Here is a 21,771-nt window from a genome sequence, read left to right as displayed (position 1 = left end):
TTGTGTTGGGATGTAACTGCAGCGCTCGTAAAATATACCCATTGCTACATGCATGGACCGGACTGCTATGCCACATTTACCCTCCTGTGTCAGGCTACCAGCTCCGCAAGCAGCCGACTCGAAGTTGCTGTTACATTCCTCGGTCAAAGTTACGGAAGCGAGGGCAACCCGGGTAAAATCCCAGTAGGAAACATGGCACTGAGAGGGCATGCACGAAATATGACAGGAGTGACTCGTTTCATTCGGTTTAGTCACATACCTCTTTCCCCTGCCAGGATCATCCAAGATTGAATGAACAGTAGAAAAACAGGGAGGAAATTTAAATATGCAATCAGGCATTAGTTGGGTGTTGTGGATTGTTGTGTATTATCAATAAGTTAAATTATACTGCAAATTTAATATACACTGGAATGATTTTTAGGTGACTGTGAAGTTATTAAATGCTCTTAATGCAAAATATAGTGAGTATATATATATATATATATCTATGGGAAGGAAAAGAGAAAATAGTGAATGAGTGTTACATTACCTACAGTCATAAACAATAACTGTTCACTCTCAATCGCAAAACGCTTAACTTTTCAACACGTATCTGAGAGCACCAGATCCATAGAGAACAGAGGGCTCAATCCTGCAAATACTTACACGGGTATGTAACATCACTTGCTCGGGCAGAAATGTCCTGACGTGCTGAGAGCGGGACTACAGCCAGCAATGTCAGCTGCCTGCGGGGTCAAGTGTTTCCAGGACCAAGCCTCATGATTTTCTGGTCTATGTTTGACTAGGACATGGTTTCAGTGGGTTTAAAACATGAACCTTTCCGTTAAAGTGCTTTGAAGAGTCAAGAGTAGTTTTATTAGGCCTTAGATAACCCAAATAATGAGAATAATTCACCCTAACCTCCGTGACTAGTAATTGAGGTATTCCCAGTAAGCCAAGGCAGAAGAAGCCAACAGGAGACCAGGTGAGTTAATCATGTACCGCAGGGGCCCAGGGAAACCCCTGGAAACAACCTGAACGCTCAGAAAGGGGCAAAAAAAAAGAATTGTTTTGTTTTGTGGTGGTTTTCCTTGCTCCAGCTCTGGGCAGCAGGAGCGGTAAGCTGCTGCAGGACCCCACTAATGCTGTCTGGAGGCACAAACACGTGACATTTTTTTGGAAACACGACCTTTCTGAAAAGTGGCCAGGCTTGCTCTTGTGTGTAGCTGGTGGTGAACATATTTGGCCAGATTCGGCTCCTGCTGGCACTGTATAAAAGGCTGCAGACTGACGTAGAGGAGAGCAGAACCTAATTAATTCCTCCTTTAGCCCTCCCTCCCCTCTGCAAAAGCAATCTTCCTGAACTGCACTTTGCCTTCATCGCACTCGAGCACCATTATTTACGAATACTTTCGGCTTTTAAAGGAGATAACCCAGCACCAGTTGGGAAGACATCACACAAACATACAAAGCTCCTAGCAAGCCACCGCAGCCTGCTGAAGACCTGGGGGACACGACCTCGCAGGGCACCGCTGCTCACCTCCGCATGGTGTTCTTCGTTTTGCTGTAGGACTTCAATTACCAATTCTGCCAGACGTATTGTATCTTCTAACTTTTTAGCTGGTGTGACTAACCGGCCTACATTTTCTGTAGTACAAGAACTCGAGTTAAAAGGGAGGCAGAATGAAAAGCTAGATGTACAATAAGTTATTTTAGAGGTTAAAAAAAAATATCCCATAATAGTCTACAGCTTTAAAGATCTTTTCATGCATATGTTAAATGCTTATATAATTAGTACTGAGCAAACCAGAAAGCCACATTCGTTATTATACTATGAAAATACAGTGCTCCAGCTCCAAATTTCACAATACTGTCAGAGTTGTTTTGCTTTATGGTGCGATGGCGGCACTTTATTAGCTCAAATAAGAACATTGCATTCCCTAAAGACAGCATCTGGCCACTAATACACGAACAATATGTATCCTTCAGTGTAGATGATGCTATTATAGAAATCATGTCTATATTATTTTAAAATTCTTTTAAGAAGATCAATTCAAACAAATCTGTCTGTACTTTTAATAAATTGTCAGACAATTTAAATGTCACCTGCTACTGAAAGCAAAAATTGCAGGTCTGCCTTGCTCCAGGATTTAACTCCACGAGGGTCAAGGAGTTACGCATGCTGGAGGGAGTGGAAAGTGGTAAATCCCACTAGGCGTTCATAGGTAAGATTTATATAGGAAAAGAGATGCAACTTTACAGCAAAAATCCCGCAAACAAACCAAAGAGTTTAAATCCTGGAGCTTGGTGTTTAGCTATGTTGAGTTATTTTGCAGTGCTTTCTGAAGACTTTTAAAAATAATTAAATTCTATTCTTCTAGGTAATTTATATTATTAATAACATACTAAACATCTGAGGTGCTAACAATCTGGAACATTTAGAGTATTTCACTAGAAATAATAGAGAGAAAAAGAAAATAATCACTTTTTCATTGAATGACAGAGCTGGCTGAGTGCAACCGAGGAGCTTTCTATGAGCCAACACCACAGCTCACTTCCCTGAGGTCTGCAAAATCTCCCTGCGATGGCCGTCCTGAGGAGAAGCGGAGCAGGAGAGCCGCTCCCCGGGGATCTACCTACGCTGCAGCACGTCACCACATTAACTACAGACGTGTCCCTCCGGGTGCCAATCCCGGCTCTCTAGTGCTGCGAGGACGAAGAACGGCATCGCGCATTGGTAGCTACACCAGCCAATTCGTCCCTCTGCACCGATGTATATTTTGGCCTCTCCATGACATCAAAGCTGGAGAATTTGTAAATGGGTGAACTACCAAAAACCAAACAGCCAAATCAATCTGCAATTAGCTGTGTACAACAGACTGTATGTCCCCAACACAGCAAAACGCTAGCAGTGCATGGGCTGAAGCACCGTTACTAGCAACCACCCTGGGATTTCCAAAGGAGCCCAGCTAAGCCAGCAGCTTGGGTCATGCCGACAGGCAAGGCGCTGGTTGGGCATCTCGCTCCAGCCTTCTGCACGCGCTAGTTTTTTGCTAGTGTTTAGATCTTCTCTACTGATAGGACAGAAACTTGCGGTTGCACGCAGATGGTACCGCTCTGCTCTACTGGGTCACCCGGGGAGACATCCCTGCCTGGCTGGAGGCTCGGTGAGCTTTGAGAACTTAATTCTCCCCTTCAAAATCTTGCCTGCTCCTAGTTTTCCCTGAATACTTGTTTACAGGTAACAAATTTCCCACAAAAAGGAAAGCCATATTTTTCAAACTGGTCACATTTGGGCGGTTGAGCAAGCGGTACACGGGCTGGTTTTCAGAGGAGCTCAGCAACCCGGTCAGCTGAAGTCTGGCATTGCAGGTGCTCAGCTTGGCTGAGAGATGCAACATGGTAAAGCACCGTGCAAACAAACTCTACATTTTTGCTGATTTATGCCACAGATAGGGGCCTTGGGGGTTTCTTCTCCAGTTTCCCTTTCATTTCTTCTGGAAACAAAAAAAATCTACGTTTCTCTCAACAAAATACTGAAATTGGAGAACTACTGGTTAACTCCTCATTCTTCCTCACTGGCTACAAGAAGGAGTAATCTCTTCCTTTTGTGCAAAAGGAGCCCAAAGACATGTCCCTTAGTAAGCTCTGGCTGTTTCTGCACCTCTGAAGCCAAGGGGAAGCTTCTCCATTGATCAGAGCAGCATCAGGCCCATTCTCATTTGCAACACTGATCTGCTCTCAAATACAACTAAAAGACAAAAGTGTTAATAAGAACAACTGCTCAGAGATGCTGTCTTTAAAGAAAATATTGATGCTTATACAACTTTGGCAGCCAGCAGATGTCAATCTTAATTTTTTTTCTTCTTATTTTAAATATTTCCCTGGTTAAGTTACTATACATCAGAATATTCTGCTAAGATAGCTGGAGCACTGACAGTTACATGAAACGTATACGATATACTTATCAAACATTTCATCCAACATCATGTAAAGCTCATACATATTTATAGTTTTCATGCAAAATGTTATGCAACAACAATGTTATTTTGTGCTGACGTTGATATTTGAAAATGTTGCATATGTCAGACATTGCTAGACAAAAAAATGTGGACATTTTGAAATAAATGCTACCTCTAAATCGCTAAAACCTACCACGTCGCGCTAGGTATTTTGTATAAAGCTGCACATGAGAACTAGCTTTCTACTGCTACACAAGCAACTGCTAGATTAGAAAACCACCGAATAAAAGGAAGGAAGACTATTACAGTACTTGGCGGCTGTTTGGCCATGCCTTTGAGCATATGATTTATCATGTTAGTCTGCGTTTGAGGAGATGATGGTGGCCCAGCCGGCGGCTTGGGCTTGGACGGACGGGCTGCTTGTGCACGACGGAGAGAGACACCAAAAGTAAAGAGACAAATGACTTCATAAACAGTGACAAAAAGATGGAAACTTCGAAAGGAACATAAGCAGAAATGATCAAATACAAATGGAATAAGCTGCTGGGTTTTTGCTTATCGGTACTTGAAGTATTACACGGTAATGACACCATTTGACAACACGTATTCTAGAAGTCAGCAGATTCGAACGTCCTGCGGTACTGTGCAATCAGAAAGCTAAAAATTCAATGCAAGTATGAAACTGCACTTCATGCAGCCACGTGAGGAAACTCAATTAGGGTAATTCAGTTAAAACTCCGGAATTTAGAAAAGGTGAACTAAAAAAGCTCGCTTTAAGTCAGCGCCCCATTGCTTAGGTACATTTAGCAATAGAATAATGAGCCACAGGAATTAATTGCTTTGCAAATATCAATTACACATTTTAGAATTAAACGTCACTGTTGGTTAAAGGGAGCTATAAAATATTCTTGTGCAATTTAAACATGTAAAAAAATCTGTCACTTAAAAATGTGTGGTTCCTGATCGTTTCCAGCTCATTTAATTATTTTCAACTTGGAATTCTAGTGGCTTTTATATTCTGGGTTGAATCATATATAAAAACTTGCCAGCTCTATCAAATATGTTACTTGCTATTCCAAATGTTAGAATACTGCAATCAGGACTTGACCCATCTGTCATATAGTTTACAATATCAGCATAAGAAAAATTCAAAGAAAATAGCCTTTCCTTTTACATACACTCAGTGAATAAATTACATACTGTGAATATATTAACACAATAGTTTCTATTCCATTTAATAACAGTTTTTAGCAGCATTGTGACTATTTTTAATAATGCCATTTGCAAGGAATCTGGCATATTTATCTGGACATTCTATTGCCAAAAGTCCTTGCCATTTTGCTTGCATTTTCCAGTGGGGGAAAAAAAAAATCGGTTGGCTCGTGCAAAGTAGATTTCTGATTGCTTTTAATTCTCACAGAATTATAACACTTATCAAAGTATAATAAAGAATATTCGAGTAAAACTGTTAGAGTATGAGTTAGGTTGGTTCCCCTCTCCATACACAGATATACATACGTACACAAACACACATACAATGCACACATGCATGCGCACACACACGCACACATATTTTTAGTCTTTTAAGCTGTGTAATGATTTAATTCAGGCTCTTAGATTCAAGCTACTGGTTTACTTTTTTTGTGGCTGTTTTCTGATAACAGGAAAAGCAAATCTATGTGTTCATCTCTGCAGTCATCCTGATCCTTGTTCGACGTGTACCAAGGGTGGCTTTGTCCCCAGGCACAAACCTCTCAGCCTGAAGTGACAAAAATAACTGCTTTTTTGGCATTGGCCTAATGACTTTTGCTCTAATTTAAAACACAAGCAAGAATTCAATTTGGCTACTCCCTGATGGCTCCTGAGCTCAACATGTAGGTGTAGGATGAGTATGCTACTGCCCATCACTACGGAGAGTAGTTTGTGCCCAGGTCCCTGGATGGGAAGGGGATCACGCACCTCCTCCTACCCGTCTCTGGCAACCGAGTGGTGGGAGCCCCTGGCCACCCAGGGGAGTCCGTTGGGCTCCAAAGTTGGGAGAGTCAGAGAGAGAGAGCTCCTCCTAAGAACATCAAAGCCAGGGGAAAATCGCATCCCAGAATTGCATCCCACCACGCCTCTCAGCTCTGCGACCCTCAAGCACCCTTAAATGTGAGTCCAGTCTCCACATCGCCAACAGCTACCCATCAAAAAACGGATTTCAGACTTCCCGGACATCCAGACTCCATAGCGTCAAATGGGCCTGACTTGTGCAAATGTTTTCTGTCCTAGGGAAAAGCCATTAGCAGAGAAGGAAGAGAAGGACGAGGCAAGAGATGCAGCAGCACCGGGACTTCACGAATCGCTAGTGCAGCGCGTACAAAACGGCTTGGAGGAGGCTCCCGCTGTGCGGTTGCCAGCGCAGTGTCCCGGGGTGGCTTTCATTTCCCTGGGAGGTCTGCGAGAGGTCCCCCCCCAGCGCCTTACCACTGCTCCTGGCATCTCCCCGCCTCCACTGGCTCTTGAAAACAAGCTTCCACAAGGGATTACAGCAGGTTAAGCAACAAAATCTTGATGTAATTCTGATCTGGCCCAATCTGCACAAATATTCAGCTCTTTTGCTCATTTAAATTTTTCAGACCCAAAGCCAGGGCTCTTGTACGATGACTGCAAAACCACCTGGAGCTGAAGGAGAGGAGAGGAAAAGCTCTCTCCCTTCCTCGGGGCACTGAACACTTTGTGAGCACTGACCCACACTTTTCTTTATTGCCTCTTTATTGCAAGAAAATTTAAAAGAAAAAGGTCTGGCTAAGGAAAGTTATTAATTTCATCTGTAAATTTAAATACAAATGGGGCTGTGACTGCAATGCCCAGTGAGGCGCTGGAGCTCACGTGCTTCTCTGGGTCCAGGTCTCGGAGATGATACGTGAGGGTGGCTCAGCTCCTGCTCGGAGCGAGGGAGATGCGTAATGCTGGATGGGTTTTACGGCACTTCCCAGCGATCAGCTGCAGCTTGTGTGGCAGGGGTTTTTTTTCACTTTGGCTTTTCTTTCTTCCCTGTCCTTTCCCTCTCTAATCCCTCGCCACAGCCAGTTTAGCATCAGAAATGCTCTTGTGTTTGTTGCTCATGTGCACAAATGGGTAAGATTTAAACACCTCCATCACTGAAATCAGATGCAGGAGCAGCTTCTTCCTTACCAACAACCTGACAAAGTGCTTTCCTGGACAATCTTGCGCTAAAGGATTTTACGCTTCTGCATGATACTTGCAAATAAAATACTTGCAGAAACTCGAATTACTGGAGTTGTGCTTGCAATAAGCTTCAGCCTGCAATGAGTATAACAGGTAGATTAAAAAATCTCTGCTGCTTTGGGTATGTATATTGTATACAATTCACTGTGTGTGGCTCTTTGCAGACTGGAAGATTTTCAAACTACATGTTTCTCACTCAGCACCCTGATTTCTGCTAGATGGGCTACTAACACATCAGCAACAGTGAGAATTACATTTGCAATAGGAGAAGAGTATTGTTGACTTTTCATATTTTTTAAAAGCGTAGCCACTGACTCAATGGTTTCCTTGTAATAATTAAAAATATACGACCCCTGCCAAAGGCTTTGGTATGCAAGGGTTACGTGTGCATTCATTTCCAAGCCAATCATGAAAATGATAAAAAAGAGCTGCTGTTCTCAACATAACTGTAAAGAATAATGGACTTAGCCTGAGGATGAGGCAAAACAGCCTTTTATTATATTCGTGAAATGAATTTGCATGTATCTGAAAGTGATTTCAGTGATGATACCAGTTTTTCTTTCAAAATAAGATGCATTATCATAAAAGTAAGAAAAATTCATAGAAATGTTTATTTTTCAATTCAGAAAGAGATTCTAATTCAGCTCTCAAAACTCAACATACTGAAAAGAGAACTGATCTCCTGACTTTCTGATGATTATTCAGCCTACTGAGGAATTTTTGCATATCTGAATTATATCTCATGCCTCAGGCAGCAAGTTGCTCTGCAGTTGGTAAGAGACTTGTAGAAAGATAATGGCACAATGCAGATCTCTGTGATTTCTGAAGCTCTTGTAATAACTTTGATACTGCTTTAAATGCTGCCTTTGAAAGGGTGAGAGGAAATTTTGAAAGCTGCGTAACGATTCCTTGTTAAACACAACCAAATGCCACTTCAAGGAATGAAACAAATAAAGCAGCAGTTCAGCAGCACACAAGTACAGGTTGTAGTCCTGCCTAAGTTAAAGTGTATGATTTATTAATGACTTCTGTCTCCACTCCCGCATACAAAGACTGATGTTTTCATACATTTTGCATCCATATTTATTTGGGGAATGTAATTTATTTATTTTTTTTAAGCTTTGTGGCTTATCACAAATGCTGGGAGTGATTGCCTAGCAGTGGCTGAGCTGACAAATCACACAGGACCTCTCCTTGTCTCGGACCACGTCGATCAACAGGCAGCTCAGCCCCTAGGACTTGGGTGCACTCGCTGAGTTACGATACGTGCACAGAGCTTCCCAGGCTGAGATCCAGAAACAGGGAAGGAGAGTGATGTAAAGTGAGCAGAGGGACTGTGACAAGGGCCAGTACGAATGCCTTGAAAAATACCACTGCTTCTTAACAACCTGTTGTATTGCTCTAGTCAAAACCTGACCTCTTCTGCACCCGCTTCCTTGGCTGAGGATGCTTTCCACGCCTGCTGGGGCGAGTGCTACGTGCAAAAGATGCTCCATGGCCGGTGCCAGCTGAGGCTGATGCAACCGAAGCCGCCGCGCTCGGTCCCTCTCCCGTGGGTGCACCCAGATCCCCAGCCTGATGCAGGCACCTGAGAGATGTCTGCCTCTGCACCGGCACCGTGGCTGCCCCTCGCCGCTCCGTGGGCAGCACCGGCCCCTGCACTGACTGGGTTTCGGCTTTGCACCCAGGCCGGCACCGCCGCCGGGTGTGTTTTTGAGGGAAGTCAGGGCCGGGAGGGACAGATCTGGGGAGGACGGTGCACACCAGAGACGCAGCGTGGCACGATGCCGTGCCTCCGGAGCCCTGCTTCCCCGGACAGGGGCTGGGGAGGCTGCGGGACAAGCAAAAACCTGGCATTTTTTGGATGGCCCAAGAACAGCTGATTTCCCTTGGTGACAGAGCAATAGGACTTCAGTGGGTCCCTCTGCTCTCCTGTTACTCCCCGCTTGCAATCCATGCTCCATTGCTCTGCCGCCCCGGCACCGAGCAGCGAGGCCAGAGCTGCCTCCATCCCTGCATCTCCTTCACTTCTCATCTCTGTGCATCAACGGTACCACGAGAAGCCTCTCTTTACAGAGACCAAAACCAACTGACAATACCAGAAATACTCAGTCTGAAAACAAAAAAAAAAGAAAAAAAAAAAAGAAAACATCTTATACTAAACACAACTAACTGCCAAAGTGACAACGATCGCCTTGGGCGGCACCAGCTCTGAAGCTGCCCGTACCCAACTCCAGCAGTGCAAAGCAGCATTTGTGTTCACGGGATCCCTCGGTGCCATGGCACTCCAACACAGTGCAGCACGTGTCACCAATCCTGTGCCTAAGGGATGGGGAAGTTATTCTTTTCTAAAACAATGATGGATTCCCAATTTATATAAATAAGCAGACGAACGCTTACTAAAAGGTTGCACTTATTAATCTGAGTGTTAGTAGTTTTGTCTGATTAATAATTAAAGCAAGTCATTCATCTTTAATTGTTTTAGCATAGTGTTCTGTTTAATGTTCTATTTCCAATCAAAATTTTTAAAGCAAGACAAGAGGCTACACAGTTTTCAGGAGAAAGGACAGCAAAGGGTGACATTTGTGGGTTTAAGAAGAAGTTGTTTTCAGTATCTTATTTTTATTCTTGCTTCTGGCAAAATAAATAAAAAGTCAGGCCAAAATCCAGTCACTTTTGACTCCAGTTAAGCTGAGGTATTGGTTTCAAGTTGAGTCCTCCCGACTTTGGCCAAAAAATTTTCTTTTAAGACAACGGGAGATTTGTAGGCACGAAGCAGCAGAGTCAGAACTCCCTGTGTCCTTTCACTCGCTCTGAGCATCGAGAAGAAGCAGTTTTATTTTTAAACGAGCTGGGCCATAGAAACGTCCTTCTGAATTTCTAAACCGTAAGCACGTGACGAGCCGTTGCCAGCAAGCGCGATGCTCAGTGCATTTATCGTGCTTAATGCACAACAGCCTGCTCTCACTTTAATCTGCTGTAGTTAATGGTAATAGCTGGGATTGTTCTATTTGCTATTTGTTTATTTGCACCTCTCATAGCTGTAAGGAAAAAATATTCTCCATTTTCTAAATATTTATTGCTGTTCAAAATTAATTGTACTGTCATGCAAGAGCTCTAGATCCTGGGCCAAATTTGAGCTGCGGAGGCCTGGGGAAGCCAGGGCAGAACCTGGCCCAGGCTCTTGGTACTGCCTTTTAAAAGCAATTTCCCTTTGCAAACAGAGCTGAAATCAATCCAATTATTTTTTTATTTTTTCTCCACAAAACAGAACAATCTACTCACAAAAAGAAATGAACAATTCAAGTTTGAAGGACTTTCGAACTAGGACTCTGGGATACAACAGAAACGAGAACAGGGGCTGCAGAGCTCCACCATCCCTTCCGAAGAGACGGGACCTTGAGCTGAGCCTTTGCCTTCTTACATGTCACCACAGGTTATAAACGAGAGACAAACACGACTTCTGTCCCACCGGATTGTTTGTTACACATTAACGAAAAAATAGAAAAAAAAAAATATTTAAATTAAAAACCCAGTCCTCCCATCAGGGCATAAAACAGAAGATATGAAAAACAAAAATGAACGTTAGTTTAGTTATACATGTGCTTGTTAAGTGTGTTAAATTAATGGCCAAATCACCAACATTTTTTCACCCAAAATGAGCTGCAGTTCTTTTGGAAAACAAGAAACTCTTTACAAAGGCTAGATTCTTCTCTAAAACTGTCTCCTACGAAGATACTATATTTCTATAAGGTATTTCTAATCTACACTCTACGCTAAGGAAGGAGGAAAAGGAGATTATGTAGACAGCACAAATTAACTCCTTAAGTATTAATGCATCTCCATTTTCAGCCTGAAGGAGTACATATCTTAAGGAGCTATGAAAAAAGAAAACAAAATAAATATAACTCAACAGTCCTAGCAATTTATAATGCATATACAATTGTTCACCTGCGTCCTTTTGATTCTCTATATGAAAGAGAGAAAGCAACAGGGAGAGAAAAGAGAGAAACAAGAACAGATATGCAGGATTAATGAGCAAGTGGACCGCACAGCCCCCCAGTTATGCGTGATATATGACATTTGAAAAGAAGAAAAGTCGCCCGGTCTCGCCCCCCGCCCCCCCAGGCATGGGGTTACCCAAAGAAGCTCCTTTCACGGAGGTGAAAGAAAACGCTGCACAAATAGAAAACCAGAGAGGGCGAGCTCTGAGGACACAGAGGGGATCTCCAAGTGACAGCGGGGCTGGGATGTCCCCTCCAGAGCTCGGTGCAAAGGAGTCAGTGAAAAATCGAGGAGGAGAGCAAGTAAAGCGCATCCTTCTGTGCGAGAGCTAACAGACAGGAGACATGTAAGAACTGACGTGCAGAGAAAGGACAGCCTTATACGATCTTATACACAGGATTGGGTAAAGATCTTATACGCAGGCAAAGGGATGGCTTTTTCCAAGTGTCCTTTATCTGACCTCTAGCTCACTTCTCCCCGATGTAGCTGCTACCTTTTGATTGTGTACCAGTGACAAGCACTTTACAAATTGGGGTTACACAGAAGCAAAGTAAAAATGCATTCAGGTCACGGACATAAAGAAGAACTGAAAAAACTTACAGACGATCTGAGTTTATCACAAACAAGATGGGTTAATTGTCTAACCTGGTTTAGGCTGATAAAAAGTGACTGGACTTCTCACACTGGGTTTCACAGACAGAAGCAACAGACAAGCCAATGCTAAAAGACTTGAAGCAAGGAGAGTGAGTTGGTTTGGATCTGGACTTTCTTGAGGTAATGAAAAACAGAAAGAGTGAGGACAGCATGGAGAGGAGGGTGGTAGGTACTCACGAATGGTTAAATCCATCACTTGAGAGGCCAAGCAGAAGACAGGATGCTCATACATTTCTCTCTTTTTCCCTATAAAAGAGGATTTGGGCATGCAAGAGGCTTAGGTCAGAGGTAAAGAGGTTATAGGCTACAGGTCAGAGGAAAACTTTACGTTAGGTTAAAAGGAAAGTAGCTGTAGAGTATTTTGGGATACACACAGGATAAAAGGAAGGGAAAAAGAAAAAAAGAAAAAAAAAAGGAGGGTTAAAATTGGAGATCTACTGGATTAACCATTCAGCATGCCCATGAGTCACAAGAGAGGCTGTGACCATGACTCTAGAGGTTTGCTCTGAACTGTTTGCAAGAATATAATGATAGAAACGTCATGAGTAATTTCATTGGTTTAAGGCTCCGAGATACTAAGGATTTCAGCCTTCAGTATCTAAGGCTTTCACAGGTATTTCTTCATAAGCATAGCCTCAAGCACCGCTGCCACTGATTTGGTTTTGCATCTCTGACAAAGCTCTCCTAAACGCGTGGCTATTCAAATGTCAGCTTTTAAAAGCAAGATTTCAAAGCCATGTACGGCACGCAGGAATGCATCTCACCAAGGCAAATCTGTTATTTGCTCTTCTCAGGAAGTATTTGAATGTGTAGTGGACTATGCTCATGAGAGAAAACCTGATGCATGCAGCTGGCGGATGTTGGGTTGTTCGAATTAACAATCCCAGCATGCTTGGAAATTGGTGTTACAACCACTTTTATAGAGACAGTATCAAAAAGTGGCTGTGGCCAATCACGGATAAAGGAGGAGAAAAGCAGAAGAGAGCAGGTAGTGTGGAATGAACTATTTCTCGGAAAAGGTAGCTGGAAAAAAAAAAGGTTTGTTGCTTCAAAGTATTCCCAGACCTAAAAGTCACAGTGCGAAAAAGAGGGCAGATAATTAACACAACCAAGAAGAATTGAGGCACAAAAGGAAAAGTACACACTAACTGTTCTACTTTGGAAATGAATGCATTTTTACTTACAGATCATAAAGTTTGTTTTTGCATAGATTTATCTGAAAGAAGAGAGCAAATCTTACCAACGAGTTAGTGATATTTACACAGAGAACCTAAGGGAGCCAGCCCTGGGTAGAAGCATCCATCAACAGAAAAGCTGCTTTTGATTCTCAGTCCTTCTCTAGCCTCGTCAAGTATATTTAAACATTGCATTTTACAGAATACACCAATTAAAATATCCTGTGAAGTTGAGTACTTCAATAAATTGCCTGATAATACAGTGCTTATGAAACCTTCGTTCCTTCTCTATTTTTGTCACTCATTACCAAGTCAAGAGTTGATAAACATCCTTTTAGTGCCCAATTCTTAAGTGTTTCTCACTGGATGCATAACAATGAATTCATTACCACTGGTACACAATTTGCATCGTTAGACAGAAAACAAATGGAAAAAGAGAGGACATGTCATGTACAGAACCTGGACAATTTGTCATATAATATCCCAATTTTTCATGTAAACAAGAACGAAGAACAAATCAGAGGGAGTTTTGGGGGTTTTCTTTCTCCTCTCAATATTGTCCTAGAGACACACAACGATAATCTCAGCTGTGGGAAAGCTTCACATCACATATGACAGAAACCCAAAGTCTAGAGCAGAACATACCATTCATCTGGAACATACAGGTTTAAGCAATTGGGAACTCGGATAAAGTTGTGTAGGAGTTTCAAGTTGTGAATAGCAGCCAACAAGGCACCAACGTAAACCGATTAACATGTAAAGAACGACTGGATCATAGAGCTTCAGTTAATGCGTATCCTCTAGCAAGCTTTAAAATGTCTTTTTGATGGCTACATGTGTCTCTGGTCACTGGTTATTATTCTCCCATAACTTAAAAGGTCAATAATATCAGCTACGCTGGATTTAGAGTGACAAGAAAGAAATCTGATGCAAGTATAGGATCACTGATCAATGGCTGCTATGCAAACTGCAAAGACAATGAAACACTCCCAGAAAAAAGACATTTTAAATTGGCTGCAAATGATTAAGCGTAGATTAAACAGTTTTTCAGCTTCTTATTTTTCATTTGTTTCCTGAACTCCACTGTCACAAGCAATTAGCTGCACTATACCTTCAGCTGCAAAGATGACATCCCAAGTATTTCTCAATTTGTTTTTTAAAACCACGACATGAGTCTGAATACTACACCACTGGCCAAATGCACTAACGATCAAAAAAAAAACCACCCAACTACAGTTTCTTTTAACTGTTTCCTCTCTCTTTTCCAGAAAAAGAAACGTTTTGCATAGCTTCCATTCTTAACTGCTTCCGAAGCCGACACCACAAAAATGATTCAGAATCACATCAGTTTTATTGACAAGCGAATAAATAGCAAATGAGCTTCTTTTAAATAGCTCCCAGCCACAGTTGCCACCTAGAAATATAACAAAATTGTAATTTCACAAAGAAAGAGCCTTACCTTCAATTTTGGCATACTCTGATAGTCGAGTATAATTGACTAGAGCTGCTTGCTCCAAGCATTTACGGATGACTGTTTTTACCTCCTCTTGAGGGACCGGAGTAACTATGTCTTTCATCAGAACCTTGACACAAGAAAATCTGATTTGTTGTGGCATCGGGCACACAGAACTGCTTTTCTCCAAGCCCAGCACATACACCCATTCCTACACTAGCGCTGCGTGGCTCTCGGGGTGTGTGTACAATGTGCAGGATCCACTACAAGGTCACCTTGGCCAGCTTGAGACATGGGACCTAGCCCTGCTGTATTACTCCCCTTCTGTAACTATACCCTATGGCATGCCCTGAAATCTGCTTCTGGTTTTTTAGGGCATGACATTAAGAGGTATCACAATTTGCCCAGTGCCAGGCAATGTTATGCCCTTCCCGGGCTCTGCTGATTGACTTGGGTTTAGGTCTGGCCTTAGCCATATGGCAGGTTAGGCGAGGTGAGAAGGATGTTGGAGCAGCAGAGGCAGAAACAGGGATGGGGAGGATGATGATGAGCAGGTTTCCTACGCTTGGCGGAGAACGAGCCTGCCTCGAGATGGGAATTTCACCAGATAGCAGCCAGGCGTCGTTTATAAGGGTATAGGTGCTTGCCAGCGAGATCCTCCACCCTCAGCTATCAACGCAGACATGGGCTGTGCTGCCTTTAGTGGCCAGGCTGCACGCCGGCCTCCGAGCTCAAGCAGGAGAGATAACAGCCCCACCTAACCCCCCGCGTTTCGATATTAACTAGAATTAATTACACATCCTGCGCAAAAACAACACTTCCTCAAGCTGTTCTGAATGGAAAGATACATGAATATAGGTAATTTTAAGTAGTCTCCGTGATTCTTATGCTTACCCTTTCCAGCAGCGATAGAGTAGCTTTTAGTGCGCCTTCTGGACGGCCAAATGGAAAGCAGTACCTGGAAAAACCACATCAAGTTAATGTCAGATCAGGTGCATGCGAACAAGTCTTTCCAGAGCTATAAAGATGCTTTCCTAAATATGCCTGAGCAATTCTCTAGTCCCTCTGCCCGGAATGAGTAGTCTTTCTACAGGGTAACTTTCCGAAAGGCTCTGATGGTGCGGACACTAAGGCAGCAAAACAGAATACAGGGTAGTAATAAGCTGATTTAGCAGCTTATTAAATCTGGGTGTCACCTGGAGAGTTTTTAGATTTCCTAGAGAGAGTTAAATATCATCTTCTTGTAAAAATGGAAAAAAAAAAGCTCCTCTGGAAAGGACATTTACTTCCAGCCGGAGGCCTGGCGATGCACCAGGCGGTAGGTAACCGGCTGAACCTGGCACCGTCCCTGGCGAGTGGCAGCTCCCAAGGGCTCACGCGGGGACTCTGCGTGCGAATGCACATCACCCGCCCGCCTGCAAACGTGCACGACCTGCCCGGGACCCGGCTGGTGTGCGGGGGCAATTCATCCCTTCTTGCGGGGGCAGAATCCATCCTTTCCATACTGTGACATCCCTGCAGAAAGCCCTGCCTGCCTGTATACTATGGAGAAGGGAAAATAAATGGGTAATAACTGAGCAGAGGGGAACGGAGAAATAAGAGGATAAGGGGTTTTTTTTGTTGTTGTTAAATTCTAGAAAAAATCCACCGCATTACCATGCCTATGGGAGCTAGATGGTTTGAAATATCCTTTAAAGGTTATATATTTAAAATCACTCTCCGGCTACAAACATGCTACAGTGCAAGCTTCGCTGCCCTGTGTAGGTCTGTGCCACATATGCAAAATTCCCGTATGCATTCAAAACCTGCCTTTTGGCTTTGCTGCTTATAGGAGGGAGCTGGGAGGAAATCAGTCCTCTCGCATTCAGCCTGGGCTCTCTGCCTTTACCTAAAATGCGTGATCTGATTCTCCAGAAGCAAGCGAAGCCGCTCCTTGATCTCTTCGAAACGCTCTTTCTCGTCTACGGTCACGGTTCCTATCCCGTCAGGTCTGGAGAAGAAATGCCACGAATGACTCAGACTCCACCTCACCACCCCGATAACTCACCCCCGCAGCACACCGCACGCTGCCCCTTCCGAAAGGGACGTCGCCAACCACGAGACCCGGGACAGAGGATGTGCCACGCCGAGACACGGCTGGTCACGGCAGCACGACTGCCGAGGTATCAAAAATAAACAAATAAAGAAATATCCTCACTCAGAGGGATAATCGAGATGTGGATACCCCCTCCCCACTTATTTTTTCTGTGATAGGTAAGTCAGAAAAAGCAGAATCTCATTTTAATTATAGGTATATGACAGGGAGCGCAATGCCAGCTCTCACGGCAGGATTGGGCCCATTGCTGGCAAAATAAGGACTTAATTTCTGCAGAAAAATTCAGCTGCTAATTTAGCACAATTCACAGCATAAAAGAATATTGACAACAGGCGTATATACAAACAGAATATAAAATGCTGCACTCCTTCATAACCGCTGAATCACTCCATTATAGTGATTTCTTGAAGTGAACCATCTTCAATACATTCTTCCGAAATGTTTCCTAGAGAGCAACACGCATTTTGCATTTGAAAATGCAATGCCTTTTCAGTCATTTAATTTTCGTTTATAAAAATTAACGCACTGACATGGTTTATCAAAGATTTTCTGGGACTATTTACGCCACTCTTGTATTTCAGGAGTGCACAGGAGCGCGTTGCGAGACACCCAGGTCCTGCTGCCTTGGGCTATTTCTCATCTGTCACAGAGCACAGTGTGCAGGCGAACCCTGCCGAAGCTCTCCGGGGGCTGGCTGATGCGGCGGTCCCCGTGCTCTTCCACCCCGTACCTCTGCCGATGCCAACCCATCCGAGAGCAGCAATCCCCTCCTTCTCCCCGACACCCACACGGCAAAATACGCCGCGCAGCAGAATCCCGGGCGAGAGGAGAGAGGGAATCTAATCCATCCCCCAAAGGAATCGGCCAGGCAGACAATCCACGGCACCGCTCCCCACTGCCGGCAAGCAAAGTCTACGGATTTGTGTGCTCCTGGACAACTCTGCTGGCACAGGCGCTCTTTAGGTAATGTAAGACGTCTTAAAATTGAACAAATGTTCTTACTTAAAGGCCTCCTCCAGTGTTCAGCTTAAGCTGCATAAATCCGCAGTACTAGACTGGTTGGGCTATACAAAAGACTTGGCAAGGGATTACAAAGCTTCTAATGAACCTCCTGTCAGGGGTTAATTGGTTGGCTTTATTTTCCTCTTAAAGAATCAAAGGCCCTAAACTTAAAAAAACCCACAACCCTATAAAAAATTAAAAGCTATAAAATCTGTACAATCACTTCTACTTGACCCTGCATTTAGTAAGCTCTTAATATCATAAATACGAACTCTGATATTCCAACACAGGTGAATAAACCATTAAAACATTTCGGAAGAGGAACTAGCAAACCTCACATGATATTTAGTGCAAAATTTTAAAACTAAATATACATTAAATAAAATTTGCAACATGGACACAGAAAAAGACTCGAATACCAGGGGATGTATTTAAATTTAAACAGCATTTAATCAGAAATCTTTACTTGATTATTTGCCAAATTCAGTTGTGTATTAAGGAGAAAAAAAAGGAAAAAAGATTTAGGCTGAAACTTGGATAAAATGTCTCAGCTGGGGAACACATTTCATAAACAGTTTTGGAAGTATGGATCTGGTCTCATTAGTACCTAATTAGGACTAGTTATTTTGAAGAAATGAGCAAGCCACAAAAAAACCCAAATTAGATATTGAGCAAAAATTAATGTCTGAACATGCTTAATATATTTTTAATCCAAAGTTCCATAAAATATTTAATATTCAGACAGAGATGTTCATGCCTTTTGTGATGCTGCAAACTCACAGTGCCTGCTTTGCTCTCAGAGCAGAAGAGCAGATAATTCAAGGCCGACCCCGATAAATGCCGTACATTAAGGGGCAGGGTTGAAGCCCTCATTCGACTTTTGGCATTCGGTTCCCCCCCTGTACCCATAACAGCTCGCGGAGTGTCACCAGGTTAATTGTATCAGTGTTGAGAAATGATGTAGGAAAAGCCGCCTGCCCTGGCAGTGATTTGCTGATGGACTGGAAATGGTCTGAAAGTTATGTTACCCTTTTCGGGGTCAATAACCTCAACCGGTGAGATTTAACGGCAGGATCTCACAGCTCACGTTGGGTTGCAGCCCTTTCACACGAATCGCAGTTTCTCACTGTATTCAAAGGGCTTTGGTTTTGCCGGAAACAGTTACTTAGCGCTGACCACATGACGATTCATGGTAGACACCTGAAATGCGCTGATGCGAGAGCATCAGTCGCATCCCAGATGGGCGGTGGTGGCTCTGGAAACATCGCTTTGAAAACGCTGACCCACATGAAGAGGGTGGGCTCTGGTGAGGGAACCTTTGGCCAACGCATCTCTTGCACAAGTCACAACGCCCCAAGGGATGCCAACCCAACCACCGAGGCGCACGTAGGTGGTCTTTGCCCTTCTTGGGGTCTTTGTGAGCCAGGAGGACATCAAACCTGGTGGCTGTGGCCACCGCTCCCTCCACGCAGGGCCTGCTGCACCGTGTAAATGCACGCCGCTCTCGTGTATCACGCTACTGCAAACTTGAGACAATCTACAGGTCAGCTGTAGCCATTTTTGGAGCAGCGCGGATGTCTGGAAGGGCCTGCCAACCGAGAGCCATCACCACGGCAAGGACTCCCTTTCTCACCCAGCTGTGGACTATATTGCATCTGACATGATGAGCATCTCTTGAATCTACCTTTCAAATTTTCGGCAAACCATTTTCTCACTGTCCTTCACAAAGTTGACATTTTCGGCAGCATGATAGGAAAGATGTCATGTCGGCTGCTTTTCAAGTTGTTGTCACAGTGGTTAGCACCAGTTCTGTCATCTTTGCTTTCCTCACAATCCCCCATCTTGAGCCATGTCACTAATAATAATACTTCCAATGTTTTTGTCAAATTTCAAATACTATAACCCAGCTGCACATCTTCGGATTTACTAGTTATGTTAATCTTTGTTGCTCATCTTCCCAGAAGCTGAAGCATTAGGAACTCATTAATTAGTGACAAATGCAGGATATACATAGAACTGGAAAAACACTACCCAAAGCCTTGCACTTAATTTATTAGCTTGATAATTTGGAAACCTAATTAAATATTCAAGTCAAATATACTTTGAAAATGTAATCTTTTTGAGGGAACATATTTATTTTCCCTTTTGCAAGAACACAAAGGGTATATAGCTTAGCAGTGCTACAATTTAAGATTCACTTCTGTGCTCTAGACAATTCCGGTACATGGCTGCTGGGGCTGAAAAAAATCCCCAGGAGAAGCTCAAGTCGCACCAGCTCGTTCTGATGCTTACCGGCAATTTTCTTTTCAGCAAAGGTCTCCAGCTCAACTTCGATATTTGCTATTTGATCTCATGGACAGAAGCACCGACTCCTCAAGCGAGCAGCATTTCTGCAGCAAGGCTAGCTAAAATGCAGCTGGAGGAAATGGATGTTCTCACACGCAGTCGTTATTACACTGAAGCAGTGATGGGCAGTAAAAGGAGAGCAAAAGGGTGAACAAAAAGTTCTGTAGGTACATGGTATATACAGATGCACGAGGGACAAAATGGGTTCGGGTCTATGAATTCGGGTCAACAAAAAACATAAACGTCTCCGTCTGTGTGGAGACCCAATTTCATTCGATTCTCAATAGCTCCTGCTCACAGACACTTGAGGTGTACGGCAGAAGTTGTGGGCAGAGAGGGAAGCAGAAGGGCAAAAAAGGCAAGAAAAACAAATAAGAAAAAAATTAATTCTAAGCAAACAAGTTTCAGATCACTTCTGCTACTGCAGATTCGCTACGTTGGCTCTAGACTAGTAAATTCCCACTGTAAATACTTCATATGAAAAGTTTTAAATGCCACTTTCCTAATCCCCCCCTTGTTTTTAAGTTTTAAGCCATGAAAACACCAACATCAACAAAGCAGGTGCCGAAATTAAAAAAAAGGGTTGCAATTTAAACAGCAAAAATGATAGTCCTTGTTTAGCTTAGATGGTTTGTGCAAATTCCGGGGTTAATTATAAATTATAATTAGGACCTGTGATCCTAAGGCCACTGCTTTATTCTACAAGCCCCGCCTCCCCCCATGCCCTTTTCTAATTATACCCAGTGCCCCCAGGGCTAGTTATGCTGCTAAAACAAATATATCAAAATGATTTTTTAACAAAGACTAATATATGAAGCAATAGCATGCATTTGTATGCAATTATAAATATACAGTATAGCTCCTGTGGGTTAATCTCTTTGACATAAGCCTGTATGAAATACCATGGCGGCTTATAAATGAAAAGACATATCATCTTTTACACCTTTTATGTTTAACTTGTCTACACTTTTTTTTTTACTGGGGAAAATATTGCTTACACGTAGCAAACAGATCTTTGCATGCACTGTGAGCCCTGGCATACAGAGCCAAGGAAAAAAAAACAATGTCAAAAACTGATGCAAATAATTTGATTTTTTAAGTAACAACTCAAATATAAAACACGTGCTGCCTTCAGCTCCCTTGCTGGTTGCCAGGTGCAGCACATATGAGCTATACAGTAAACATCGATGATTAGTGCCTTGGACGGCATGTGTCAGGATAGGCTTTCAAAGGATCCCTCGCAGGAAGACTTGCCTGTGCGAAGTCCCACCGGTTGCACGGGGACTGGCTCTGGGGACGCGGGCAGGACCACAGCTGCCTGCCTGCTGCCTCCTGCATCTCCCCCAGCAAATCTGACCTGAAAGAGCCCACCTGTTTAGAGCCCTTGAAAAAAGCTTATTCAGCAAACATCGACTTTCCCTCAACTCCCTTTTCTTCTGGGAATTCACACCGTGTGTGAAATGCCGGTTGAAAGCCCTTTGTTCAGCCCAGCCCTCCTGGGCGCTTCCCCAGCCGCCTGCTCAAGATGCTGCAGAGCATGGGAGCCATTTCATCCTCCCAACTCCTGCCTTCATTTTGCTTGGGCTCTCCTCCACGCCGCAGCACCGAGCCAAGTCACGGCTCATCGCTTCTCATGTGCGATCTACACCCCTGACGCACCGCGGCTGAACCGGATGGTTTCTGAGCACTGCCATCCTACACCCATTGTAATGAATCACGTCAGCCGGCCGCACAGAGCCGGTTATCTGCTGGTGGCTGGCAACCCACCTCCCTTCAGCACAGACGCCGGATCCTATCCGACAGACAGCCATAACGCATGCCGTGTCACCGCGGACTTATCATGGGGCTGGTCGGGACACGGAGCCGGCA

At 43.6% G+C, this 21,771-nt stretch overlaps 1 protein-coding gene across 7 annotated transcripts in view; it reads right to left on the bottom strand.

The window, feature by feature from the left end:
* The window catches only part of CADPS (calcium dependent secretion activator), a 221,161-nt gene that overhangs the window by 55,609 nt on the left and 143,781 nt on the right, over nt 1-21,771 (bottom strand). For 2 of the 7 annotated variants that reach the window (XM_054838539.1, XM_054838544.1), the window contains exons 14-19: nt 16,348-16,449; nt 15,354-15,417; nt 14,466-14,589; nt 12,009-12,077; nt 11,124-11,141; nt 1,520-1,626 (exon numbers count right to left, since the gene is read on the bottom strand). In XM_054838539.1, the coding sequence (XP_054694514.1) occupies nt 1,520-1,626; nt 11,124-11,141; nt 12,009-12,077; nt 14,466-14,589; nt 15,354-15,417; nt 16,348-16,449 (484 nt within the window). The remainder of the gene's footprint in view (nt 1-1,519; nt 1,627-11,123; nt 11,142-12,008; nt 12,078-14,465; nt 14,590-15,353; nt 15,418-16,347; nt 16,450-21,771) is intronic. The other 5 variants (XM_054838540.1, XM_054838545.1, XM_054838543.1 and 2 more) reach the window with 3 other exon arrangements.

The sequence above is a fragment of the Grus americana genome, chromosome 11 (genome assembly GCF_028858705.1).
Source record: "Grus americana isolate bGruAme1 chromosome 11, bGruAme1.mat, whole genome shotgun sequence".
Lineage (NCBI taxonomy): Eukaryota > Metazoa > Chordata > Aves > Gruiformes > Gruidae > Grus > Grus americana.
Note: the sequence above shows the minus strand (reverse complement) of the source record. Positions and strands in the feature narration are given on the sequence as shown.